Source organism: Oryx dammah, unplaced genomic scaffold, assembly GCF_014754425.2.
Source record: "Oryx dammah isolate SB20612 unplaced genomic scaffold, SCBI_Odam_1.1 HiC_scaffold_12, whole genome shotgun sequence".
Taxonomy (NCBI): Eukaryota; Metazoa; Chordata; class Mammalia; order Artiodactyla; family Bovidae; genus Oryx; species Oryx dammah.
The window spans coordinates 55468789-55494877 of NW_024070196.1; the positions used below are offsets into that span (position 1 = coordinate 55468789).

At 48.7% G+C, this 26089-nt stretch overlaps 1 protein-coding gene across 1 annotated transcript; it reads right to left on the reverse strand.

Moving 5' to 3' along the window:
• Positions 1 to 12438: 12438 nt before the first annotated feature.
• Positions 12439 to 25488, reverse strand: HSPB8 (heat shock protein family B (small) member 8). Its single transcript, XM_040250795.1, has 3 exons — positions 24553 to 25488; positions 18618 to 18681; positions 12439 to 13424 (listed from the first exon to the last, which is right to left on the reverse strand). The coding sequence occupies exons 1-3, from the start codon at positions 24917 to 24919 to the stop codon at positions 13265 to 13267; spliced, it is 591 nt and encodes a 196-aa protein (XP_040106729.1). The 5' UTR covers positions 24920 to 25488; the 3' UTR covers positions 12439 to 13264.
• Positions 25489 to 26089: the final 601 nt, after the last annotated feature.

The following is a 26089-nucleotide window of genomic DNA, read 5'->3' on the forward strand; positions in this document are numbered from 1 at the left end:
GTGAACCAGTTACACTCCAATAAAAAAAAACGAAAATGGTTAAAATGACAGCTTTTGTTATATATTTTACCAAATGAAAATTGACTACAGGGACAAGGAAGAAAGTAGCCTAGGCTGTGACAGAGGCTCAGACTGAGGTGGGGGCAAGAAGGAGGTGAGAGGGGCTCAGGTGCTGGATTCATGTGGGAGTTAAGGCCAGGTGTGGAGCCTGAGTCTCCCATACCTTTCCCAGCGCCCAGGGCCCAGCAGTCTTTTGTGCTCATCGCAGGGTCCCACCCTCCCAGACTCCTGGGCTTTCAGCTCGTGGTGGCCCTGCTAGGACTGGTGCTGGATTCCTCTGGCTCGTAGGGAGGGTATGGGGTAACTATGTAGAGGGGAGGTTCTGGGTGAGGCTCTGGGCAGCCCCCACCCCTCACACACGCATCCATCCTGGGCTTGCACCTCCAACCCTGCCCGGGCAGCTCAGCTCCCTCTGTTTGCTGTATCACTCTGGTTGTCTGGGAGATGAGTTCCGAGGTCACGACCTCGAGCTCAGATTAGGAACTGGGTGGAGCCCATGAGCTCATGAAAAACACTGTTGCTGTTTGCACCCCATGGACCTTAGTAACCAGCCAGAGAGACATTAGCCCAAATCTTGCTTCTCCTAATGTGGGCACCATTGTTGCTGTTGTTTAGTCACTAAGCTGTGTCCGACTCTTGCAATCCCGTGGACTGTATTCTGCTAGGCTCCTCTGTCCACGGGTTCTCCAGGCAAGAATACTGGAGTGGGTTGACATTTCTGGAATTCTTCAGGGGATCTTCCCAACCCAGGGATCGAACCTGAGTCTCCTGTATTACAGGCAGATTCTTTGCCACTGAGTCACCTGGGAAGCCCTTCAGGCACCATGGACAGAGGGAATACTGGCCCTCGCGTGGGGTATGGGCTCAGACAGTCCTGGGTTCAAGTCCCAGCTCTCCCTTCTACTTCCTACATGGCCTTGGCCAGGTCGTCTCCCTTCTGATTGCTTATTTCCTTGGGTTGGGACTTGTGAGGGCTTGTTGGGACTTTCCTCAGACTCGCGAGGGTTAAGTGACCAACAGGTGAATGGATGTTGTAAAGTGACAGTTGCTAGACAAACAGGAGGACTTATATGACAGAAGGCCTCAGAGAGTGTGGATGATGCCTGCTGACCGGCAGACAAGGGGAAAGGGCAGTCCAGGGGAACTCGGTTTTCTTGGGGAGAGGTGTGTGTTGATGTCAAGTACCAAAGTTGGGGAGGGAGGCAGGGGAACAGTGTGCAGGAAGCAATCTTGAACTCTGTTTGCACGTGGGGAGTTTGAGAAAGCCTTGGGTGGAAATGTCCAGGAGGTACTTGGAGGTCTGGAGAGCTGATCTGGACCCGAAGGAGGAACTGGGTGTGTCAGTTTAAGGGCGGTCGTTGGAACTGCAGACGGTGTGATGACCCCAGGGAGAAGCAGAGGGGGTTAGGACAGGATCCCCAGCACACTGCATTTATGGGGTGTTTCCAGGAGATGGAGGAGCAAAGGAAGAGGTGGGAGGACTTGCCCAGGGTCAAGGGAGGAGTTAGTTGTTGAGCTAGATCAGAACTCAGATGTCCCTTTGTAGGTGGCGTGGAGATGGCGCTCAGCCCTGCCTCTTTCTGTTTCTCTCTCTTCCTGTCTCACTGTAGCAGCTGGTGTTCAAGAGAAACAGAAGGATTTTACCTAGTTTAGGGAGGAAAGGATATGGTAGAGCACAAATAATCGAAAAGAAAACTCAGCAGTGGACCCAGGAAATGTTAGGGAACCACTGACTGAAACTGCCCACGTTAGCCAGGCACGATGATAAGACTTGCTTCTTGTCTCACAACAGGAGGTCCTGTTGTGGAATGACAAGGAATGTGGTGCTGCTGCCAAAAACTCACCAGGAGAATTCGGGGGAGGCCAAAAGGAGGGAGGAGACACCAGCCTACATATCATCTTACCAACCTCCCAGAATCCTTCACACGGGAACCCATCTTGGCTGAGAGACGTGTTTGCCACCAGGAAGGACCCCAAGTCAGACCAAATATGGGCCAAACAAGATGACTGGCCAGAGGCAACTTGGAAACTAACCCTCTTACCATAAACCCTGAAACTGTGAGCCACGTGGCAGAGCCGTTCTCCTGGGTTCCCTTTCCTTACTATTCTCCGTCCGGATACCCCTTCTCAATAAAATCTTTCTGCTTTGTCAGTACACGTCTTCTCAAACAATTCATTTCTGAGTGTTAGACAAGGGCCTATCCTCAGGGCCTGGAAGGAGTCCCCCTCCCTGCAACAGGAATGGGGCCGCTCCAGGGAGCCAAAGAGTAAGAAAAATGTGCCTTGTCACTGGGATGAATCAGCTTCAGCTCTTTCCCATCCTCCAGCCTGACAAAGGTTCATATTCCTATGAGAAACTGATCAGCTTAGCCTGGGCCATGTGCCCATCCTTGGCGAAGGAAGGACAGGGCCCTGTGAAGGCAATATTCCCAATGAAACTACGCACAGGGTTATTAAGAGGCTGGGGCCAGCGGAAAGGGACATGGAAGCTGCCAGGCAGAAGCTACAGGCGTGCCTCCCCTGGGCCCCGGGCTCTCTGGAGCTTCCAAAACTGGGTCGAAGGGCATTCCCTGGAGGAGCCAAGGCTTGAGCAAGGGTGCCTGTGGCTGGGCAACCTGATTAATTCATCACTACCCACACAGTACACCTGGAAGGATTCCAAAGGGATGCAACAGAAGGATAGCTTTAATGAGAAGAGAAAGACCAAACAAGACCTTAACCGTTCAGATTCATCAGGGAAGAGGGCGGTCCCGGGGAAGGTAGGTCCACCTAGCCAAAGTGCTCTCTACAAGCCAAGAATCGCTTCAAGCCATTTACATATCTTGATTCATTTGGTTCCTCAGCACAGCTCTACAAAGCACTCTATCATCACCTCTGCGTTATTGCCAAGGAGCCCAAGGCACAAAGAAGTTAAGGAATTTGCTCAGGGATGCCCAGCTAATAAATGATGGAGCAGAATTCCAATCAGGGTGGTCCAGCCCTGGAGTGTGTGCGCATAACAATTACAAAACAATTACATGGCACACATGCCAAGTCGTCAGAGGGGAAGGAAAAGGCATATCAGGTGATATGGACCATTAAAGGGTCCCTTCTGAGAATCAAATCTTAAATGCAGCACCTAGGTTTACTTGTCTTGTCTTAAAGGCAGAACAGTCAAACAACCCACAAATGCACAAAGGAAAAATAAATAACTTGAACATCCACCATAGTGTCACTTTAAAACAACTAGAATATAAATGCAAATTTACATTTCTTTTAAATGGAGTATTACACAGACTGATTGAGGCCGACTTCCCCCCACCCCACCCCCCACCCCCATACCATGACAAGAAATCATCTTCGGGAGCTTGGTAGTTAATGGCTGCGTACTTTCTCCCATTGTGTGGAAGCACCATCGTTTGTCCAGCTTAATCCCTTCTTGTTGAGCCATTTTGTCATTTCCAATTATCCCTGAGTATAAATGCAGCAGACACTGCTGGTGATCCACTCGAATCTCCTCATAGGTTTTGCTGAGCACACCTCCCCTGACTTCCAGATACTCTTGTTTACAGGGGTTTGTATCCGGTGACTTTTCTTTGCAGAACCACCCTGGGGCTACTGGGGGCCCAGGGCCCAAAAGCCTGGTGTTTGCCTCCTCAAGGGGGTGTTCACATCCCCCACTCCTGTCGCTAGGGGGGATCTTGTCTCTGAGTGTTGGTGTCAGGAGTATCTGAACCCAGATCTCTTGCCTCAGGTCAGAACAAATTCTGACCTGCTGGCAACACTTTTCCTCTCTGGAGACACTGTCCAATTTCATAGAGCAGAAGGGGTGTCATGCCGTTTTCATGGATAGGGCCCAAAAGACCTCTCGGGCTTTTGTCTCTCTCTTGGATCGATTGCTCCAGGGTAAGCCAGCTGCCATGTCATGAGGACACTTGAGCAGCTGCTTAGAGAAACCCACTTGGTATGAGTCTGAGGCCTCTAGCAACAACCACAAGAAGTAGACCCTCCAGGGACCTCTATATAGCACAGGGAATTATACTCAGTATTCTGTAATAACCTATAGGGGGAAAAGACTTTGAAAAAGAATTTATATATATGTAACTGAATCACTTTGCTGTACACCTGAAACTAACACATTGTCCATCAACTATATTCCAAAAAAAACCCACAAACACCCCCCGGCCCCAGTCAAATGTTCAGATGACTGCAGACCTGTCCACCAGCTTGATTCAACCTCATGAGAAACCCCAAATCAGAACCACCAGCTCAGCCTTACCTGAATTCCTGAAACTTGGAAACCATATAATATTAAATGTTGATTGTTTTCGGCCACTTGATTTTAGGCTAAACTGATGCAACAAGAGCTACCCGCTGAACCCTCTTCTTAGATGTTCACAGCACACATCGCCAGACTAAAGAAGAGTGAGTTTCATCTAACCCAGCATTTCCCAAAATTATTTGACTGCAGAACCCAACCCATTCCTTTTTCTTCTGCTGGAACTCACTTTGGGAACTGCTGATCTAGTGTAAAATCTTGGACACACCTGTGTCCTCTGTGTGACCCTATGGACTGCAGCCCGCCAGGCTCCTCTGTCCACGGGATTCTCCAGGAAAGAATACTGGAGTAGACTGTCATTTCCTTGATATTCTCAGTTTCCGGCACTTCTGTAAGACCTTCTTTGTCCTCCATCAGCTGTGTCCGTGCTGGCTTAGATCTGAGGTTTGTGTGGCTCTGTGTGTGCGTGTGCACGCGCGCTTCCATTGGCAGTCAGCTCTGTCATGCTGTCTGCTGTGGATTTTGTAAGCTGTCACTGTCAGAATCAGAACAAGCTAGTCTGTCTCGCAGCTCTGATGGAGCACGAACAGGCAAAGGAAAAAGGAAACGGTCCCACGATATCAGGTCACTAGGCAACGTGTCCAGGACAGCTGGTCCATGACTTTTCTCTGCCCTCCCTGCTTTACTGGGCTGCTGGGATGCTGATAATAACTTAAGCGGTGGTCCTGTTTGATTTGCACACTCTCACTCATCGTCCCAGTCACCCTCTGGGGGATGTTCAGGGCTGGCAATGGATGGGCCCCATTTTATAGGTAAAGAGACTGAGGCTCTGAGCCAGGATTAAGAGCTTTGTTTTTTTTCTGGCATCATTCCCTCTGCCAGAAACCCTTAATCCTTCTTCCCACCCCACCTGACCCCCAGCCAAGCTAACATTGGTCTGGAACCAGTCTGCCCGAGTTTAAAACTGGCTCAGCCACTCTGCCACTTCCCAGTTGTGGGAACCTGGGCACATTTCTAAATCACTGCAGTTTGGCTATAGATTAAATGGAAAAATGGATGTGAAGAGAATGGACAGCGCCTTGCAGCTAATAAACATTTAATTTTATTGTTATTATTAATACTCATCCTTTCAACTTTGACAACATGTCTTCCTAGAAGCCCCCAGGAACTACTCTCACCTCACCCAGGCTGGGTCCAAGCCTCCCTTGGGCTCCTCCTGTAGAGGCCTCACCCTGATTCTCCAGTGGTTCCTAACCCTGGCTGCAAATTGAAATCCTTGGAGAGCTTTTTAAAAATATCCATGCCCAGTGTCCCCACGGGGGGGGGGCCACCCCCGCCCACCAGAAACCAATAACATCCAAATCCCTAGGAGGATTTCTAGAGCATGAGCTGAGTATTTCCCCACCCCGACCTTTTGCTCAGCTAGCGAGGGATGATGGAGGCTGGGTGCCTGGTCTCCAGCCTGGGTGAGCACCCTGATACCTCCATTCAGGACCTGATGGAGGGGGGCGTGAGCCTAGCCAAGCAGCATCACCCACCTGCATCTCTCCTCAACTTCCAAATCTCCCAGGGAGGAAAATACTGTAGTCTACTGCCAGCCCGTTGTCTGGCCTTCCCCCTTGCCCCTTGTTCTCTTTTAAAATGACCTCTCTCCACCATGGTGGTTTTGCAGAATAACCAACAATAACAACAGTGATGGTAACAGCTGATATTCTGAACCCTTCCTATGTTCTAGGGATTGTGCTGAAGGCTAAGGGGCTAAAGTCATCCTCTTCTTCCATTTTATATATGTATATGTGTGTGTGTGTGTGTGTGTGTGTGTTGTGTGTGATTAATATTCTGAAGTTGCATTTGTAGGTTTCTCCTGATTTAAAAATGATAGGTTCATGGTATAACCACTATGGAAAACAATATGGAGGTTACTTAAAAAGCTAAAAGTAGAACTACCATATGACCCAATGCTCGGGGCCACTGGTTCAGTAACCTGACATGCTGCTGCTGCTGCTAAGTCGCTTCAGTCGTGTCCAACTCTGCGTGACCCCATAGATGGCAGCCCATTAGGCTCCCCCATCCGTGGGATTCTCCAGGCAAGAACACTGGAGTGGGTTGCCATTTCCTTGTCCAATGCATGAACGTGAAAAGTGAATGTGAAGTCGCTCAGTCGTGTCCAACTCTTAGCGACCCCATGGATTGCAGCCTACCAGGCACCTCTGTCCGTGGGATGTTCCAGGCAAGAGTACTAGAGTGGGGTGCCATTGCCTTCTCCAACCTGACATGGGTCCCTGGCAGACCCTCCTTTCCACCTTCCAGGCAGGGTTCAGACTGAGACCACCTACTGCTCCCCATCCATGTGGACTTATTCTGCATGAGCACCTGTGGACTAAGCACTTTGCATGCATCCGTGTAATCCTCACACCAGCCCTGCCTCACCATCACACACTTTTGCAAATGCCTTCCTTGGTGGTCCAGAGGTTAAGACTCCATCCTTCCACTGCAAAGGGCACAAGTTCTAATCCCTGGTTGGGGAACTAAGATCCCATATGCTGCACAGTGTGGCCAAAAAAATTTTTTTAATGAAAAGTAAACAAATGCCCACCTACACGGGTCAAGGTCAAAGGAATATGGAGAGGGGAGCAACAGAACTGGGATCAGAATTCAGAACAGCCTTGGTGCTCCACGATCTCAGGGGTCACAGCCTGATCTCAGCCCTGGACCCTGCTGTTTTCTTTGATTGTTACATATGGCCTGAGACCCCCATAACACCCTCAAGGCCAGAGATTCACGTCTGTCTTATTCTCCAGCATCCAGCATGGTACCTGATACATAGGAGGCCTGGGGGTTGGGGGGAGATATTAAAAACCTTTAACAACTTGCAGGACCAGGACACTGGTTATTCAGAATGGCCACGGGTCCAAAGGCAGCTACTGGTTCCTAGAAAGAAATGGGAGAAGGTAGAGGGGGGAAGGTGTCTAGATTTCAAAATGTCAGTTTTATTGTTATGTAGGCACAGAATGGTTAGAAGATCAGATGATGATTGCAACTGAAAAAAAAAAAAAACTTGTTATGCTCAGATTCCAAGAGGCAGGGACTGACCATGCTTTGGGGGCCACACGGGGAAGCACAGGGTCATTCAGGAGGCAGAGGGAAGGTGGACAAGAGCCTGTATTGTGGGTTTTGTGAGAATGAACAGGTGAGATGGAGGAAACAGACTTGGAATGGCCTAGTTTGAATAATTTCAGTAAGCTCTGAGGCACAGGGGCTGGCCCTAGCTGTTTGGTACCTGACTTGGAATGAGCAGGGCAGGTGGGTAGTGGCTCAGAATGTGATAAAGCTTGGGGTGGGGGCTCTGGATTGGTTTCCATAAGACACGTGTGCTTTCAGGGACTGGGAGGCACAGTCCCTCCAGGGTCAGCAAGGCGCCAAGTGGTCAAAGCATCAGAATAAAAAGACGAGCTCAGTAAAGGATAGGATGGTAGCGGGGCAGCTTAAGAGGCAGGGCTGTTTATCAAACGGTGCTGAAGTGTTTCAATATTTGGACACCTGGTTCCACTGTACCTGCGTATATGGTTGAACTGGTGCCAAGTCTGAAGAAAGGCACTTAGTAAGTATACACTGAATGGCTGAATTGCGGGGGCTGGGCCTGGAGTCTCCTCCCCTCCCCATATCTCAGTTCTCCTTGGAGAATGACCCTGGCGATACCATTTCACACGACTGCCTTTCCCTTTTCCTTGGGAGGCCCCAGGGAGGCCCCAGGGATCCCCCAGGGAGTCCCCATCTGCTCACACCTGGGAGGAGCTGGTGGTCGAGTGGGCACCTCAGCAACCAGAGAGCAGAGCTCACATCAGACCATGAGTCCTTCCACCCCTTCTGACAACTCCTGGGTGTTGGGTGGGAGGGGACCTCCCACAGCTCTGTACCCCACCAGCTCCAGGTGTTGGCTCATGGACAAGAGAGTATTGATTTTCACATTATGATGCACAACTTGTGAGGCACTTAGAGGAGGGGGTGGAGGAAAAGCCAGTCACTGATTCCCAGAATTTATTTTGAGACACATTAATTTGTTTCTTCCCTTCAAGGTCAAATCAAGTCATCTCCATATATCACCACTGGCAGCGGCTGCCTGGCAGACAGTTGAGAGGGGGGTGGAGATGGGTGGAGGATACAACTTTCCAGGGAGCTAGGTCAAGGAAGCGGAGCATAGAAGCAGGTTCTGGGCAGCCCCTGGCAGCATCATCGACGTGAGACCCCGGAACGATATTCTTCTGTCATATCACTGGAGATCTCTGGGCAGGGGCCTAGTCATCTGTTCTGATGACAATGCTTGTGCCTCTAAACTGGAATCTCTCAGAACTGAAGTAAGCTGAGTTTCTGGGGTCTGAGATCAGGCTCTTGGGCTCACTTCCCAAGGAGACCCACACTCACCATTCATTCATTCAATCACCCATTCAATACATATTTATTTCCAGTGGGTGGGCTCTCCATTCTGTCTGCTCAGGGTCTCACCATTCAGTGACCCGAAACTGATGAATGACCACAGAAATGAAAGCTTTACTTTTCTCTTTATCTCACCAGGTTCTCAAAGTGGGAAGATAGGGTAACCTCACACCTGGCACAGCTGCCTTGCGCTTGGTGTGTGCCCAGTAAATACTTGTTGAACAAATATCAAATTAGTAGGGATCTTCCCCTTTACTTGGACGATTTCTTCCCTCCTTCTTTAAAGCAGAGCAGTTCGGATCAGTTTGGGGTTTTGTGATTGTTATTATTACTTATTCTGATACACAAATTCCCAGCTGTTTCAAGATGTGCTGGGTTGGGATGAGGGTAATGAGGAGGGGCTCTGGCCAGTCTGGTGGGAGTCTGAGCTGAGATCTTAAAGATTTAGCCAAAGAAGGAGCTGTAGGAATAAGCATTGGAGCGAGAGAGCGTGTATTCAAAGTTCTGGGAGCAAGAGAGGGCCTGTCCGGTTAGAGGAGCAGAGGGAGGTTAGGTGAGGCTACAGTGCAAGGGGAGGGAGTCAGGGGAGCTGGGGGAAAGAGGGGAGCTGGGGAAAGGTCCCATAAGGCTCTGCAAGTCTTGAATGAAGCTTGGACCCAATCCTTTGAACAATGGGGAACCATCAAAGGATTGGCTCATGTGTTTTCTTCTGCTGGCGAGGGACCTCCCCATCCCTACTCCTGCTTGCTCAACTCTGACCACCATTGAGTGAACCCTCCCCTGAGAAATCTTCCCCAACCCCAAGTCCCTTGCAAAGCCTCGACTTGAAATATCACTTCTCTTCCCAAAATTTTTACAGACTCACATAAGACACACTTAGATTTTTCTTTGCTGAGAGAAAGGCAGAATAGGGTTACAATTACTAGTGGAGTCAGGACCCCCTCACACCTCCAACCCCAGCCTGTTGCTTACCAGGTGTATGATTTGGGGCTGTAAACTTAGTCCTTCCTTGCATCAGTTTCCTCATCTGTAAAATGGAGATAAGAGTTGAACAACCTCATGTAACTGAGCAGGGGCCTTCACAGGACATCCCCTCCTCCTCTCTCACCACCGCCCCCTCCATTCTTCACCTGTCTCTTGTTTGTAGTAAAACTTGAGCCTCCCAGGCCTTCCCTGAGTTCTAAAGAATAAGTTTCATCGGGGAAGTAAGAAAAGCCAGAAACAAAGGGAAACAGTCAAGCAGGACAAAATAATTGTTGAGCCATTAAACAAAGTCCAGGACCTTTAGTTCCTTCTCAAGGGCTATAGATAATATTCTGAGACAAATCCTTTGAGCTGTTTTGCAGAGGTTGAAACCCCGACCAGGTGGAAGAAGCTAACTACATGCTGACAATAGGCACGTAGACGCCACGGGGCCCTGGGGACCAGGAGGCTGATGATGTCGACTCCCAAGTAATTCACCACCATCCAATCAGAAGAACATCCAGGAGCCGTTCACACACCCCACAACCCTTACCCTCATCCTGGCTTCAAAAACCTCTCCCTGAAAGCCATCAGGGAGGTCAGGCCTTTCGAATGCTAGCTGCCTGGGCTCTGCGCCCTGCAGTAAACACCGCACCGTCCTCCACAACCTGGTGTCAGTAGACTGGCTTTACTACCATGGGCCAGAGGACCCAAGTTTGGTTTGGTAATACTCGTAGGGTTATATGGTAATTAAATCTATTAACACACGTCTGGCACATGGAGGATTTAGTGAGGGTCAGGCTTCCCAGGTGGTGCTAGTGGCAAAGAACCCGCCTGCCAATGCAGGAGACCAAGAGACGAGGGTTTGATCCCTGGGTCAGGAAGATCCCTGGAGGAGGGCACGGCAACCCACTCTAACAGTCTTGCATGGAGAATCCTGTGGACAGAGGAGTCTGGAAGGTTACGGTCCATAGGATCTCAAAGAGTCGGACATGACTGAAGTGACTTAGCATGCAGGCTTTCTGTTACTTGACACCTGAGTAGCCGCTCTTCAAGCTGCTTGTGGGAAGGAATCATGGCTCATTGTTTGCTATATGCTTGGCTCCCAGAAAAGGATAAAAATAAGTAGATGCTCAGGAAATAGTCACTGACCCTGCTGTCATTGGCAGTTTGGAGGTACTCTTAAAAAGCAGCTCATAAATCAACTATGCATGCATGTTAAGTCGTTTCAGTCACGTCCAACTCTTTGCGACCCTATGGATAGTAGTCCATCAAGCTCCTCTGTCCATGGGATTCTCCAGGCAAGAATATTGGAGTGTGTTGCCATGCCCTCCTCCAGGGGATCTTCCTGACCCAGGGGTTAAACCTGTGTCTCTTACATTACCTGCATTAGCAGGCGGGTTCTTTACCACCAGTGCCACCTGGGATACCCAAAGCAACTACACTTAGATGAAAAAAAAAAAAAAAGGCAGCTCAGGAGCGCCTCATTAATTCCTCCAAAAACAAAAGTTGAGTTCTACCATCACCATGAGACTTACCCAAGCCACTTAGAGGCAACTTCTTCATTGCAAAGGTAACGTCTACTTCCTGCAGGTCAGGGAGGCTTAAAGGAGATTGGCTCCAGGGATGGCGCATGTGACCCAGGCCTTACCAATCAAAGTACTGATTTTCTGGGCTGTGCTTAACTCAGGGATGGTCATGTGACCCAAGCTGGTCCAACTAGAATGACTCTCAGCAGATGTGATGAGAAAGACGGGCTTTTCTCGCTGGGGACCGGAATGTGGGAGGCGAGGTGGTGGTGTAGTGATTGCACCTGTCTTGAGGTCACATGAAAGGGCACGGGGGCATGACAGCTAGAGGCAGGAGGTGTGGGGGGCAACAGGGAGACTAGGGGTGGAGCCAACACCGTAGGAACAAGAGAAAAACTGAGTTCTATTAAGATCATTAGAAACCTGAGGGCAGCATTTATCTTGGACTTCTCAGTTGTACCCAAATAAATACCCCTTTTTGCTTAAATCGGTTGGAGTAGGGCTTCCTAGCACCTAGCATAGGAACAGTTCTAACTGATGCACTGTGGTAGCACGCTCCCTACCACCATACTTTTGGGGTTCTGGGCTCCTGGCAGCATCAGTGTGTGGATTGTTGACTGCCCCTTTCCTCCTTCCTAACAGAACCTTGCTTTTTCAAGCAGCAATGTTCCAGGCCTTGAAGGACAAATCAATATTGATCTAAGCCCATCATGGCCATTCCTTTCCCTTTGCCAGGGACTGGCTTCAACAAACTCATGTGACCCAGTTTGGGTCAATTAAAAAAAAAAAAAAAGAAGACTGTTGAGAGAGAGCTTCTGGAAAAGAGCTTACTGATAAAAGAGAAAGTCAGACAAAAAGACTTTTTTACCCTTGCCTTCTCTTCCTGTACATGGCCATATGAGGTTGAGATGCTTGGAGCTGCTGCAGCCTTCTTGCAAACAGGAGGATAGAACTTGTAGACTCATCAGAGATCGTAGAGAATAATGATAGAAAGACTCTGGGTTCTTGGTGGCATAACAGCTGAAAAAGTAATTCTGAAATCACTCATATCTAAACTTCTTGTAAAGTTAAGATATTTATGTCATTTAAGCCACAGTGCATTAAGCATTATTATTTGCCACCACAAGTACCCTAATTGATGTTGTATATCTAAGTGGCACAGCATTTACTTCCCATCAAAACAACACACAAGGCTAATAACAGTTCCTTTTATTATTGTTTACTGTTATTTTCCCTAAACAACAGCACAATTCAAATAACAATGACACACACATCCCACCCACACAATACCACTAGCCTGCCTGCCAGAATATTTGGCCTTTGCTTGGTTCCTGGTGGAGCTGTCTGGAGACAGCCCCCTCTGTAAAAATCCCGACTTGGACATAGGAGACACAAGAAAGGGGGGACTTTAACCAGAGAAGAAACTAAAGTACTTCTAAAGTCCTCAGGGAGTGCCAGCTTGGGAACATGCTATAAATGGCTGGGTAGAGGGCACACGGCACTGTCTGTTTTCATGTGGTTGCTGGATAAATCCCATATGGGGATAAGACCTGTCTATAACCCTTTGTAAACCAGGGCTGCAGAAACACTGTGGGGTGAGCTACGAGGGCTCCATCAACCAAACCAAGGGGCAGGTATGGACATTGGGAGCCCAGAATGGGAATCCCGGTCCCCAGAGAAAAGCAACTCTTGCATTAGCTGCAAGATAAGATACAAAGTGAAATGTTATGTCCCCTTTTGTTTTGCAACTGTAAAATGTGCAACATTTTCATCATGATAGAAAAGGTAAAGAAAGGAAAACTCCCAGCATTTTGGCCTAATGCAATGGAGCATAACCTGTCAATTGCGCCATCTTGCAGAAAAACCTACTACTAACACTATCCAGGGAATCTGGTCAATCCACCCTGACCCCCAACATTTTAGCCACACTAAATCTATGAGTTCAGCTATAGTAATGTATCCTGGAATCAGAGAAGCCCAGGGGTTGGGGAGGGAGCAAGGAAGGGCCAAGACTGGGGTCTCAGGTACAAGTGACTTCCTGGCCGTCTTGAGGAAGCTCGTTGTTGAAACTGCTCTCTCCAAACGGTGAGTAAGGGGGAACCTGGGGAGCTTCGATGATCAGCAGGCCTTCTGGGGAAAGGGAGGCAAACACTGTTACAGGATCCACCTCTGCAGGAAGCCTAGGGAAAATAGAAGATTCATTTATTATTTTTAATACAGCCAAATATTCTTTTATTCATTTGAAAGAAAATATTTTTGATATTGCCTGGTGGGATTATTATCAAACATAATAATAATAATTATCAAAACAATAAATTTAATAATCATAATCATTATTGTTATAAAAATAATAATCCCACCAGGCAATTCCATTACTATCCCTAATATATAGATGAGGCAATTGAGATCAGAGAGATGAACTGATTTGCCCAAGGTAACACAGCTGGCAAGTAGCATATGGGAAGAGAATTAGAATCCTGGTCTCTAAACTCAAGAGTAGCTGATCATGACACTCCTCTGCCTCCCCTCCCAGGCACCAGACTTTTGAAAAAAGAGTCCATGGTAGGGAAAGCCAGAAGGTTCAATCACCACAGATCTTCCCACCAGTCTAGGCTGGTTCCACCTGTTGTAAATGCAGGGGTCTTGATGAAAGAACCAGGCAATAAAGTGACCTCATGCTGGTCATGGGCAGGACCCTTCCTGGAGGGGTTGGGGAGGTTTTTTGCTGTAAACAGCCACCTGTAGCCACATGAACTGCATCTACCATGGAGATTCCTGATTAACAAGGAGCCTTTAGGGAAGGATGGGAGAGAAAGGGAACTTGGGCAACTGCCAAGCCAAACTTCTGAAGTAGAGACAAGGCCAGAAGTTTGGACCTCCCTAACGGCAACCCACTCCAGTATTTTTGCCTGGAGAATCCCATGGACAGAGGAGCCTGGCAGGCTATGACTTAGCGACCAAACCACCACCACTCTTGGCTGGGGGGATGGGCTGACTCTGTTTAACACTTTACATGCCAACCCCTGGGGCACCCGGGACGTATGGCAGGGCAGCCCTGGTCCATAAGCATGGACTTCACAGGAAGGCAGACTGCAATTCAGATCACACCTCTTCCTGACTGTGTGATCTTGGGTTAGTGATCTCACCTCTCTGACCACAGGAAAAGGTGGTTTAAAACAGCACCTATCTTTTAGGGTGGTGTGAGAATTATGTAGGATGATGAAAGCAAAGGGCTTAGCACAGTGCCTGGCATATAGGAAGTGCTCAATAGGCATCAGCGTCCACACTGTCACTGTAGGCATCAGATGTACAAATGGGCACCTTGATAGCTGTGACTGTTTTAGCATCATCACTGAGCCATGAAATGTCAGCGGCCAAAAGGATGTCAACTATCCAGGACACTGTTCCCATATTACACATGGGGAAACTAAGGCCCCAATATGGGAACAGACTTATTCAAGGGCTCTTACCAGGTGGCCTCTATGTTGAATCCACTTGGTGAGAGAGCTATTCCTCCTCGGTCCTCTTGCAAAAGGGACTGAGGTTCAACAAAACTGGTGGGAAGATCTATGGTGACTGAACCTAAAGAAACTAAATCCTTTCATTTACAACTAAGGGAAAGTCTCAGCTCTGTTAACACAGAGCTTTAACATAGCTTTAACACCTCAGCTTCTACCATCTCTTGATATTGTCTCTCTTTTAACAAAGAAAGAGTGGATCTATGACTTAGGCCCTCAAGCAGGCAACACTGTCTAGTCAGAATTTAACCACATTTTGCTTTCGGTTTATTTCACAATTGTCTTCTTGAGTGAGTGAATGTTTGACTGATGAGAACTGAACCTTATCAAAAGTGGGTTGAGTGAAAAGAAAAAAAAATCACAAGCAAATAATAGTATAGGGACATAAGCGCAGGAGGCAAAAAAATAATTGAAGATGGTTTGTGAATGACTCATTTGGTCTCTCCTATCCATCCAAGTAGGAGGGCTTCCCAGGTGGCGCTAGCGGTAAAGAACCTGCCTGCCAACGCAGGAGACTTAAGAGACACAGGGAATAGATCCCTGGGTCAGGAAGATCCCCTGGAGGAGGGCCTGGCAACCCACTCTGGTATTCCTGCCTGAAGCATCCCATGGACTGAGGAGCCTGGTGGGCTACGGTCCACAGGGCTGCAAAGAGTCGGACACGACCGACGTGACACACACATGCACCCAACCAAGTAGGGAGTTCACGGCTTTGAAGACGGGGAGACCTGCGTGCAATCCCAGACCTCCTCTTGTGGCCATGTGACCTTAACTGAGGCCCGCCAACCTCTGAGCCTCAGTTTTCTAATCCACAAGATGAGCTTAAAAATACCAGCTCTCTGCGTGCTGTGCCAAGTCGCATCAGTTATGTCCGACTCTGTGATCCTATGGACTATAGCTCGCCAGGCTCCTCTGTCCATGGGATTCGACAGGCAAGAACACTGGAGTGGTTTGCCATTCCCTCCTCCAGGAGAATCTTACTAACCCAGAGGTCGAACTTGTGTCTCTTATGTCTTCTGAATTGGCAAGTGGGTTCTTTCCCACAGCACTACCTGGGAAGCCCAATACCTACTCTACAGGATTCTTTTAAAGATGGCATAAAATTAAACCTCTACATCTTAAAAAAAAAAGGCACCATTGTCTTGTGTCCTGTCTATGGAATGAGTTTCAATTAAGAAACTTTTTTTACGGTCCTCAGAGCTTGCATTAGATGCTTATTTATTTATTTACTGGCTGTAGCATGTGGGATCTTAGTTTCCCAATCAGGGATTGAACCCACACCCCTTGCATTGGAAGCACAGAGTCTTAACCACTGCACCACCAGGGAAGTCCCAAACCTCTACATCTCTTAACCTGGCGCTTGACACACCACAGGGGGCTGCAAATGGCAGATCAGATACCAGGGAAGCTGTGGAGCAAAGACACTAACGTCTGCTTTGGTTCTGGGCATCCTCTGTTGATGACTTTCTGCATTCCCTGGTCTCTCACTTCAGGGAGGTGTGGAAAAGCCCCCGTCTCCAGTCTCTGCCCTGCACTGGACCTGACCTGCAAATTCCAGTCTCTCCCTCATCCAGTCAAAACGGGGTCTTTCCCAAGGGGATGTGTGTTAGAAAGAATCCCTAGCTGTGGGCAAGGCAGACGGCTGGAGCATCATGTCTGGGAGGAAATCTCCAAAGGCCTCAGCTGGGTTTAAGGAGCTTCTCTAAACTCTAATGACTGGAGTATTTCCTGGGAGAGGCAATGAGACCTCTGAGATGGGGCCGGGGCCGTCCCAAATCCCAGTCCTGCTGCTTGGTGATGGAGTCAGGGCAGGGCCAGGAGGTCTCAGGACTCCCAGCTGCTCTTGTGTGATTCCAGTCTTGCTGAGTCTCTAGTAGATTAGTCCCCATGGGCTCAGCACTGAGTCTGTACACATTCTCTCACTCCCCATGCTAAGGGAAGGTGGAACAGAAGCCCAGAGCACCTTAGCACGTGGCTCCAAGTCACCCACTCAGTCGTGGTGCCAGGACTCCCTATACCCAGAAGCGAGATTCAAAATATTTAATGACTGGCACAGCTGGACATTGACCAACTGGAATGGATGGATCCATGCCATGGTGATGGAGGAGGGTCCTGGGGGCTCTTTGGTTGCTGGAACACGGGGAGGTTTGGAGGGTCTGCGAACAGCATCAGGATGGTCAAGTGACCGAGGAGAGCCTCTGGGGGGAGGGTGGTCCTGGCCATGATTAGCTCAATGTTGTAAAAACAGACCAGCTCAGCTGCCGAGCCCCATGTGAGTAGTGGCTCTGCTTCCAGCAGCTTTAGGCATTTCTATCTGGTCAAGTAACTTGCAGCAAGCTGTTTTTTTTCCCAGAGGCCTCAGAGATGGCGAGATCCATGAAAACGGCTGTCTTTAGAGATGATGAATTTGCTGACTTCTTTCTGGCTCAGTCCCTTTCACAGCTTTGACCTGCCTGTGACTCCATCCTGAGACCTTAGTTCAGTCTCTTAAAAGAAACATCAGCCCTCTCGCTCCCCTCCCATCTCTCTCCTCTCTCCCCATCTCTCCCCTCTCAGCAACGTCTGATCTGGCTGTGGTACTAGGGGAAGGTGTGGGTCTTGGTGATGGCAGGCCAGCCAGGGAGAAAAAGTATCTGGCGTTTGCCTTATCAGGAAGTGTCTGCAGGCTTCTGAGTGCTCCAGAGGTGCCTGGTGGGTTAGGAATGGGCACATGGAGGGAGAGACAGGACTGCAGAAGCTTAAAGCTAAAAGCAGCTTCAGAATTTAACCTGTGCCATCTGTCCAGACACAGGACAGCTTTGCTGGGGTGAGGGGAGGGGTTAAGATTCAATAACAACAACAGTAGTAAAAACAAACCAACACTTATAGGGACCTGCTGTGTGCCCACCACGAGCTGTGATCTCATTTCCTTTGTGGGTATCTCCACAAGGCTCAGCATCCCTTCCTTTTATGAATGAGGAAAGGGCATTCCTTGCTCAAGAACTGAGCATGGTGAACTCAAGAGTTCAAGGGTCTGTTTGGGGCTGTTATGAATGCTCATTTTAAGGACCCTGGGTGTATCCTTTCACCTCTGGGAGATTTAGTTTCCCCATAATACAAGGAGGGTACTGTCTCTTTTCCCCACTGCATACCTTTGCTACAAAGGTGAAATGGGACTAGAAGAGACTTTAGAGCCAGAAGTGTACAGAGGGGCGGGGTGCCATTTAGGGGGACGAGGTGTCTGTGAAGCAGCCGGCCGCTGGCACGTCACTGTGAGTCTTTTCTCCTTACAGGTATTGCCATCAGGGCCTCCGTCTGTCTTTGATTCTTTGGCTCAGCCTGGTGGTGGCCTTCCTGCTACTCGCATAATGCCCCAGTCTCAGCCCTTCTCACTCCCCTTGGCAAAACTGGCCCTTCCTTTCTCCCAATCTCTCAGCCTCAGAGCCCTTCTAGGTAGTGAGTCACGAAGAGAGCAGGATACTTTCCAGCCGAATTCTTACGGGTGTCCTAGGGAAGGCCTTGGGAGACTTGCAACAAGCAACCCTTGAAAGGTTCTATTAGGAATTTGGAGGCATGATATCACGTGGGTGGGTGAGTACCCCTATTTTCATGGAATCGTGGACAAATCGTCTTGCCTCTGCTATAGTTGAATTCTTCATCTACAAAACGAGATTGTTAATCCCACCTCACAGGGCACTGAGAAGAGGAAGTGGCACCCCCCTTTCTGGGAACCCACTGTAGGTTTGTTTAACTTCTCACAGGGTTCAATTCCCTGCCCTGGGGCGGGTCTCTTGAAGGAGAGATGCCCAAGAGGGGTCCCAGGCATGCTGCCCCCACTCCAATCCTCCCCTGAAATCCAACTGCCAGGTTACTTACTGGATTTTCTTTGTGAAGTTCTTGGAAACTATGCCACCCTCTTGCTGCTTTTCTTCGTGTTTACCTGGAAGGGAGAGGAAAGTCACAAGTCAGCGTCTGCATCCTGTGGGCATCATTCAGGATTCGGCTCAGATGGGAATCCTGCCCTGGCCTCTTGTGTGGCCCGGGGCTTGTTCTAGAGGCTCCAGTTGTCTGAGCCTCTGGTCCCTCCTCTGCTAAGTGGACACTCTTGAAACCACCTCTCAGGCTGTTGTGAAGATGCAGTATGACAACGGGTAGGTCAGGAGGCCTTGACCATGACTTGTAGATGATTAGGAGTTAAAACTCAGGAAATCACAGGGATGGCGTCCTGTCTTCTAAGACCTTACACTGCACCTTCTAAGTCTCACATCTCACCCTTTGCTCCCAACCAGCCAGGAGATCCTTGAGGCCAACATCCCAGAAAGAGCGAGAGGATACAAGTCAGGCTAGTTTGCCAGCCCCCTGGGCTTTATAATGCACAGAGCCCTTTCCCAGCTCTGAGAATGGGCTTCTTTTCTCCCTCAGTTACCGACATGAAAAACTCAGGCCCGGGGATGGGTCCAGGCTCACCCAGCAATTGTGTGGCAGCCCAGGCCTCAGAACCAACTCTTGGAAACTAAGCCGAGGACTGAAGTCCGCTGCCCCTCTGCCTGTTCCAGCTTCCAGTTAGTTCTTTGAGCCCCATTATCTGTACCTAGTCCTGAAAGAATTGCCTGGAAATAATGCATCCATCTCCAAAAACAAAACAGAAAACACCCAAAGGGTGTTTCCCTGAGAAATGACACAGGAAGCAACATGTATGTGAAATTCCACCTGCCCCTCCTCCTCCTGGCTGGCAGACAGGGGCTTTTTCTCTTCCCTTAGGAAGTAAAAATATGAAATTACAAGAGGGCTTAGGCGCAGACTGGCTGTCACGTTGCAATTTATGTAACAAATTCTGAACCCTTTGGCCCCTCCCCACTCTTGGGTCTTTGCTTTTTGTTCTGTTTTTAAGGGAGAGAGTGTCTCTAATTTCTTTTTAAACAATGCGGATTAGAGCCCAGCAGAGTCATTAGGCTCCTATTATTATTCACTCCTCATTTGTGGGGCCACACTGCAGGGCCGAGAATGCTCATTTACCCAGGGATACCCTTCTGAGGGGCTTTGGAATCTAGACTGTAAATAACCTTGTGTAATACAATGTCTTACTGCAGTCAAGATTTTAAGCTGATAATTTATAGGTGGTTACATTATTCATTACCTTTTTATTATTCATTATTCCTTTATTAATAACTTTTTCTATTATAACGCATGTGTATGTTTGAAAATGTAGAAAGAAAACACAATCAAAACCCTCCATAATTGCATCACCCCAAGAAAACTACATTTTTGTATACATTCCAGATTTTTCTGTTACTGTGAAATGCATACATGTTATATAATATAGATGTATATCATCTATTTTATCAAAAATCATATTGTATGTTATGTCCAGAACTTGTTTTTTTCTCTTGCTGACCCATTATAATCATTTTTCCATATTACAGCAACTATTTGTCGACAACATGACTTTTTAAAAAATTAATTTATTTTTTAATTGAAGGATAAATGATTTACAGAATTGTGTTGGTTTCTGCCAAACATCAGCATGAATCAGCAATAGGTATATATTTGTTGACAACATGACTTTTAATGGCTGCAGGGAAATATAAATTCATTCAGCCGATCCTTGGCTTTGGGGTACTAAGAGGGTTTTTGACGTTGGAAAGAACCTCACTTACACCCAGCCTGATGACTTCCTAGGATAAATTCCATGTTCAAGAATTTTGAAGGCTTGCTATGTATGTCGCTAAATTTCTCTCAGGAAAGGCTGCATCAATGTAGTCTCCCACTAGCTGGGCAGAAAGGGCAACATTTATAGGAATTCGTTTTTAAACATGAGCGTCTGCCTGACCAGAACATACTCTTCTGCGAATGTGCTGCTGCTTGGAGCTTGGAGAGTTTATTCTGACCTGCCAAGTCCGTGACCACCAGCTGCCCAGTTCTGATACAGGCCCGTGGCCAAAGGAACACTGTCTGTCCCCTGGTCCACTCCCCAAAGCCTGGGCCTCCAGAGACCTGCTTCCCCTGGGGACAGGCCAGTGCCTCTGACTCAGCCCTTTTGCACACTTGATATCCTGGCAGTAATAAACAATGATGATGATGGTAAGAATAATAATAGCAAACTCTTTATATTGGGCTTTCTTGGTGTCTACCACTGTTCTAAGCACCTTACTGATATCAACTCTTAATCTTTCACAAAAACCTTAGGAGGCATTACCGTTTTGTGGATGGAGAAATGGAAGTTCAGAGAGGTTAAGTGATGTGCCCAAGGTCACACAGCTTGGAAGTGCTGGAGCAAAGACTCCAAGGCAGGGGTGTAGGTCAGGCTTTGAGTCTGCTCTGACATCTCCTAGCACTTTGCTCCGCTTCTCTGAACCTCAGTTTCTTCTTTTCTCCAGTGGTGGTGACAACTTCCTAATTATTGGGTACTGTGAGGAGCTAGTGAGAGTGAGTAACAGAATTGCTTCAGTAGTTGTAAAAGGGGGATGCTTCTGGCTTATTTTGATATTTGAGGAAAGAACTGGTCCTCAGAAACAAAATCTGTCTATGCTCTGCAAATAGAATATGGGGTTGGGGAGAGGATCTTTGAGCAAAGGCAGCTACAAGAAGGGGGACTGGGGGAGGGAGTTAACCTGGTAGAAAGAGAGTGCTGCTAAGAGGTGCCAGTTGAAGCTTAATTTGCATGTTATTTTAATATCTATTTATTGGGGCAGCTTAAGTATTATGACTGATTTTCAACTTTTTAATTTTGCTTCCCTGTCTACATTTTCTACCATAGAACATTTTTTTGTAAATAGAAAAAAAAGCAATTATTATGAGTCTTTAAAAAATAAAAAAGAACTCATCTAGAAGCCAGGGGAAGCCAGAGGCCCCTCACAGCCACTGAGAAATGTAGGTGCCAAGGAGCGGCATTAGCACTTCAGGGAAAGCTATTGGCCTAGCTGAAGAAAGAAGGTGCTGTTTCCAGGGAAGGCAGAGGCCCTGGGATTAAGGGAAAGAGGTGGAATAAAGCCTCGGCTTTCCAGTTCCTTCCTCCATCAGAGCCTGGCCCAATGACCCGTGAAGAGAACATTTCTTGGCTGGTGACTGTGGGGTGGGGGAGCGGTGTGTGTGAAGCATGATGGAAATCATCTAGTCTAGCAATTTCCAAACACTTCCCTGGACCTAGACCCTCATGTGTGGTTGATAAGACAGGGCCGCCTTTCAGAGATTCATAAACTATATTAGCAAATTCAAGGCTCTGATAAGTCCTGCAGTAAGGAGACCTGTTTGTAATTTTGCTTCATATGGTACCTTTGAAAATCCTGGAACCCCTCCTTCCATTTATTAGACTCCTAGTGATATCTTAAAACATGCCATTTGGCAAATACTGATCTAGTCCAACTCCTTATAAAACCAAGGGTACATGTGAGGCCCAAGAGGTGGTAGGATTTGCCCCAGGCCACTCTAGAAGCAGATCCTGTCATCCTGATTCTGAACTGTCTAAGCAGGCTTAGCTTTGAATTTCCGACCTTGTTATGGAGAAGCAGATGATCTCAGGTGACTGTGTCTGGGCCTCAGTTTCCTCAACTGTAAAGTGGGTATATCAAATCTATGTATATTTTCTCAGAAGTCCATGTGAGGAATCAGTGAGCCAACACATGTCAGCCTTTAGCACAGTGCCCTGCATGAAGAGTTTCAGGAAGAATGGGTGTGTCATTAAGTGAGGTAGGAGGGGAGACTAGTCTGACTTCCTACGTCCCTTGAAAATTGCTTTTTAAACGGAGCCCAGGATGTCAATTTGATTTTTTAAATCCTGTTATAAGAATCTCTGTATGTACTCTCAGGGCACTGGCATTCTGTCAAGTCAAAGTTGCTAAGTGCATAGCTGTGAAGCATTTTCAGCCTAAAAAGGCATTGTCTTGCTTTTGTCTTATTTAAGCCCCCAATGACCCCATTTTACAGATGTGGAAGCTGAGGCTCTGTGACTACTCGGAGCCTCTTGGATTAGTAAGGTACTCAGCTGGGGTTGCAGCCTGGAACTCCCAGGCCCTATCTAGAAAGGAAAATGAGAGAAAAAGTCCTCCAGGTTGGATAAAGGTCTCCTGGAGGGGCCACAGGGTATGGGAGACCCTCTACCCAGGGGTGGAAGCCTCTGAAACACTAATTAAAACAAAGACAGGAGGAACAGTGATAATAATCACCTTGTTTGTAGAGTACCAGGCAGATATTTTCAGCTCCATCTTACAGACACTCTGCATTTATTATCATAGACTGTGCATATTTCATCTTCCCTACAGCCTTGCTAGTTGGATATTATTTACCCCATTCTTTAGATGGGTAAACTGAGGCTCAGACCAGTGAAAAGACTTTCTTGTGCATATCCACCCAGAAAGTATAAACAGTGGTGGCGGGATTTGAGCCCAGGTCTCAGGGAGCATCTAGCAAGCATTCATTATGTATGTGTATATGAATTGGGGCCTTACTTTGTGCCCAACATTTTAATAACATCAACAACAGCAACAGTACCGATCCCTTGTGTTCTAGGCATTGTGTATGCAACTTTATACACATCATTTTTTGTACGCACTTAACATGTGTTGTCTCATTTAAGACAACAGTCCTCAGGCAGTGCAGCCATTTGAACCCCAATTTCCAGATAAGGAAACAAAGCACAGAGCAGTGGTTTCAGATGTCTGGCTCCCCAGCCAACTCAGGAAGCCCCGGCTGCCCCCTCCACCAGCATAAGGCTCCAGTGTGCCTCCTAGCCCACCACACCCTCCAGAGCCTCTGATGTTTATAATTCTGCCTGGGAGCCTTTGAAACTGGCCCCCCCTGCCCCGCCCCCGAAGGCTTCTCTGCTGGGGCTTGTCTCTGCCCAGCCTGTTTGCAATGGCTTTTATTGATTTTCCGGCGGTAGAGCTTGCCAGGAACCTGCTTTTTAATAGAATGTTAATTGGGAGGGAAGAGACAGAAAGCTTTCCCCCCAGCTGCTCTGCTTCACAGGGACTGAGTGTCCATCTCCTCTTTCCTGTTCCCCCAAACATTCCCTTTTCCAGAATGGGATGTGGGCAGGCCCCGACTCTGCGGGCTGCTGACTCACAGCATGTCCTTGGACAAGTCCCCGCCTGGGCCTCAGCTTCCTCAGCAGTAAAATGGGACTAGTCCCCTCTGCTTCTAAGGGCTGGAGTGAGTTGAGAGCAGGAATAGAAAAGCTGTAGCCCTTGGCACCTAGTAGGTGCTCAACATATCAATTCGCTTCTGACCTCCTAATTCCCCGACTTAACCTCTCTGCACTTCAGTTTCCTCATCTGTAAAAAGAAGAGACAGACAAGACCTGCCTCTTCTGCTTGTGTTCACTGAGATGCCACAAGCAAAGCTCTGAGCATGGTGCCTGGTAGACATTAAGCGCTCAATCAAGGTTACCATGTCATAGCTCTGTAACTGTGATTATGCCTCAGTTTCCTCAGGTGGGACAAGGGGAAGGTGTTTCCCTTGAAATCTGAGCTAGTTACAAACACCCCCTTCTGGACTGTGTCTTGGTGTTGGGGTGCATGAACCCCGTTTCTTCTTTGGTTTTTTACCCCTATATCTATTATTCTTTACATTAAATTCTGTTAAAACAGGCAATGTGGTTTCCATTTCCCTGCCTGTTGGCTGGTTGATGCTGCACCCAAAGGTTAAAATTTCTCCTGGGAGCCGGAAGAGAAGGGCTTTTCTGTAAAGATAACTTTTATGGGTTGCATTCCTGAGCCCTGAAGTCACCTGTGTCATGCTGTCATAGCGTCCCCTCTAAGGGAGCGTCCTCCCCACCCCCTACTCCCAAACTCTCCTTCTTGTCCTCCCCACTCACCAGACACCTCCACGTATCCGTCCTTGGTCTTTACCATCAGCTCCTCCGGCTTAAAGCTGTGCACGTTGACACACACTTTCCAGGGCTCCCCGGGGAATGGTGGGGGGCTCCTGCCCTCAGCAGGCACCCCAAATCTGGTCATGGAAGTGGGCCCCCGGGGCACCATGCCCGACCTCAGGGTCCCCGGCCAGGCGGAGGAGAGTCGAGGCAGGGCCCAGTCAGGCCAAGAGGCAGTCAAGTCGTCGGGGAAGGGGTCCATGCCAAAGCCATCGTCCAGCAGGCGGGAGGACAGGGGCGAGTCGCGGAAGGGGTCTCGGCGCCGGCGGCTCGTGTAGTGGCAGGGGAAGGGCAACTGACCGTCAGCCATGCTGGCTGCTGAGCTGAAGGGGAAACAGAGGCTCAGAGAGAGGGAGCCACCTGCCCAAGGTCACACAGCAAGGTGAGGTGGGTGCGCTGGCCTTCCAAGCTGCTTCTTCAGATTCAGAACCATCCACTGCCGGGGACAGAGGCACACACTTGGCTGGGGTCCGAGCCCCCAAAGACACTCTAGCCACCGAAGGCGACCTCCGGTTGCTCCAGCAGAATTCTCAAGGACCCCTCTCCACACAGCCTCACCGGAGATCGGCCAGCCGCCACTGTCCTCCCAAGCCGTCCAGGCTCCCAGCCAGAGCCACTGAGTGAAGCCGAGAGCTTAATAAACCCGGGGACGCAGGCCTAGAAACTTCTCCTTGCTTCTCGTGGGCTGGGCGCCTTCTATTTATTGCTTCTGGGGGCTGGAGGCGGGTTTTGTAAACGCCTCCTGTCACAGGAGTATTCGGAGGTGATGAACCAGCCCCAGAGAATCCGCTGAGGGGGACAGCTGGGCTCCCAGGGGGCTGGGAGGGGCCTTCCCTGCTTCTCCGGACTCTCCTCCCCCAGCTCGGCTCAGCCCCGCCCTCTCTGCCGCTCTCTCCCCCGGAGCCCGCCCGCCCCGAGCGGGGCACTATGGCCCGGCTATTAATAACCCTGCCTGGGTGAGGGCTCAGGTCACCCTCTGGAAATACCTTCCTCAGAGCCTGCTGCGTCCTGCCTCCTCCCTGGGGACCCGCGGAAGGGGAGGAGAGAGACTCCGGAGCGCAGTGGATTTGAAGGCAGATGGCCCTGGGTTGCCACCCCCTCTTCCAAGCCTTTAGCATCCTCAGGCTCTCAGTGCTTGCCTTCTGAGGGGAATAACGTTCTCCGCAGGTGGCTCTGAATCATCTGCTTTCCCACCTGTGAAGTGGTTGTAACAGTAGCCTCCTGACGGATGTGTCATCCTCCTTAAAACATGTAGCAAACCATCACTTTTATATTTTCAATGTTGACTCTCAATTACATAATGCTTGCTAGGTGCCAGGCTCTGTTCTAAATGCTTTACACACATTAACCTGCTTTATCTTCACCATCAATCCTGTGAGGTGAGGGTACCACGCTGATCTCCATTTTACAGATGAGGAAGCTGCCATGGGGAGTGGTACCCAATGGCAGCTTCTCTTACAGTGAGGACAATTAAGCATGA

What these genes read in the sequence shown, in the direction of transcription:
- HSPB8 (XM_040250795.1), bottom strand. Translation starts at nt 24,919, where the DNA reads ATGGCTGACGGTCAGTTGCCCTTCCCCTGCCACTACACGAGCCGCCGG. An exon ending in CGGATACGTGGAGGTGTCTG is followed by an intron (nt 18,682 to 24,552) that starts GTGAGTGGGGAG and finishes TCTCCCTTCCAG; the next exon opens with GTAAACACGAAGAAAAGCAG. An exon ending in AACTTCACAAAGAAAATCCA is followed by an intron (nt 13,425 to 18,617) that starts GTAAGTAACCTG and finishes TATTTTCCCTAG; the next exon opens with GCTTCCTGCAGAGGTGGATC.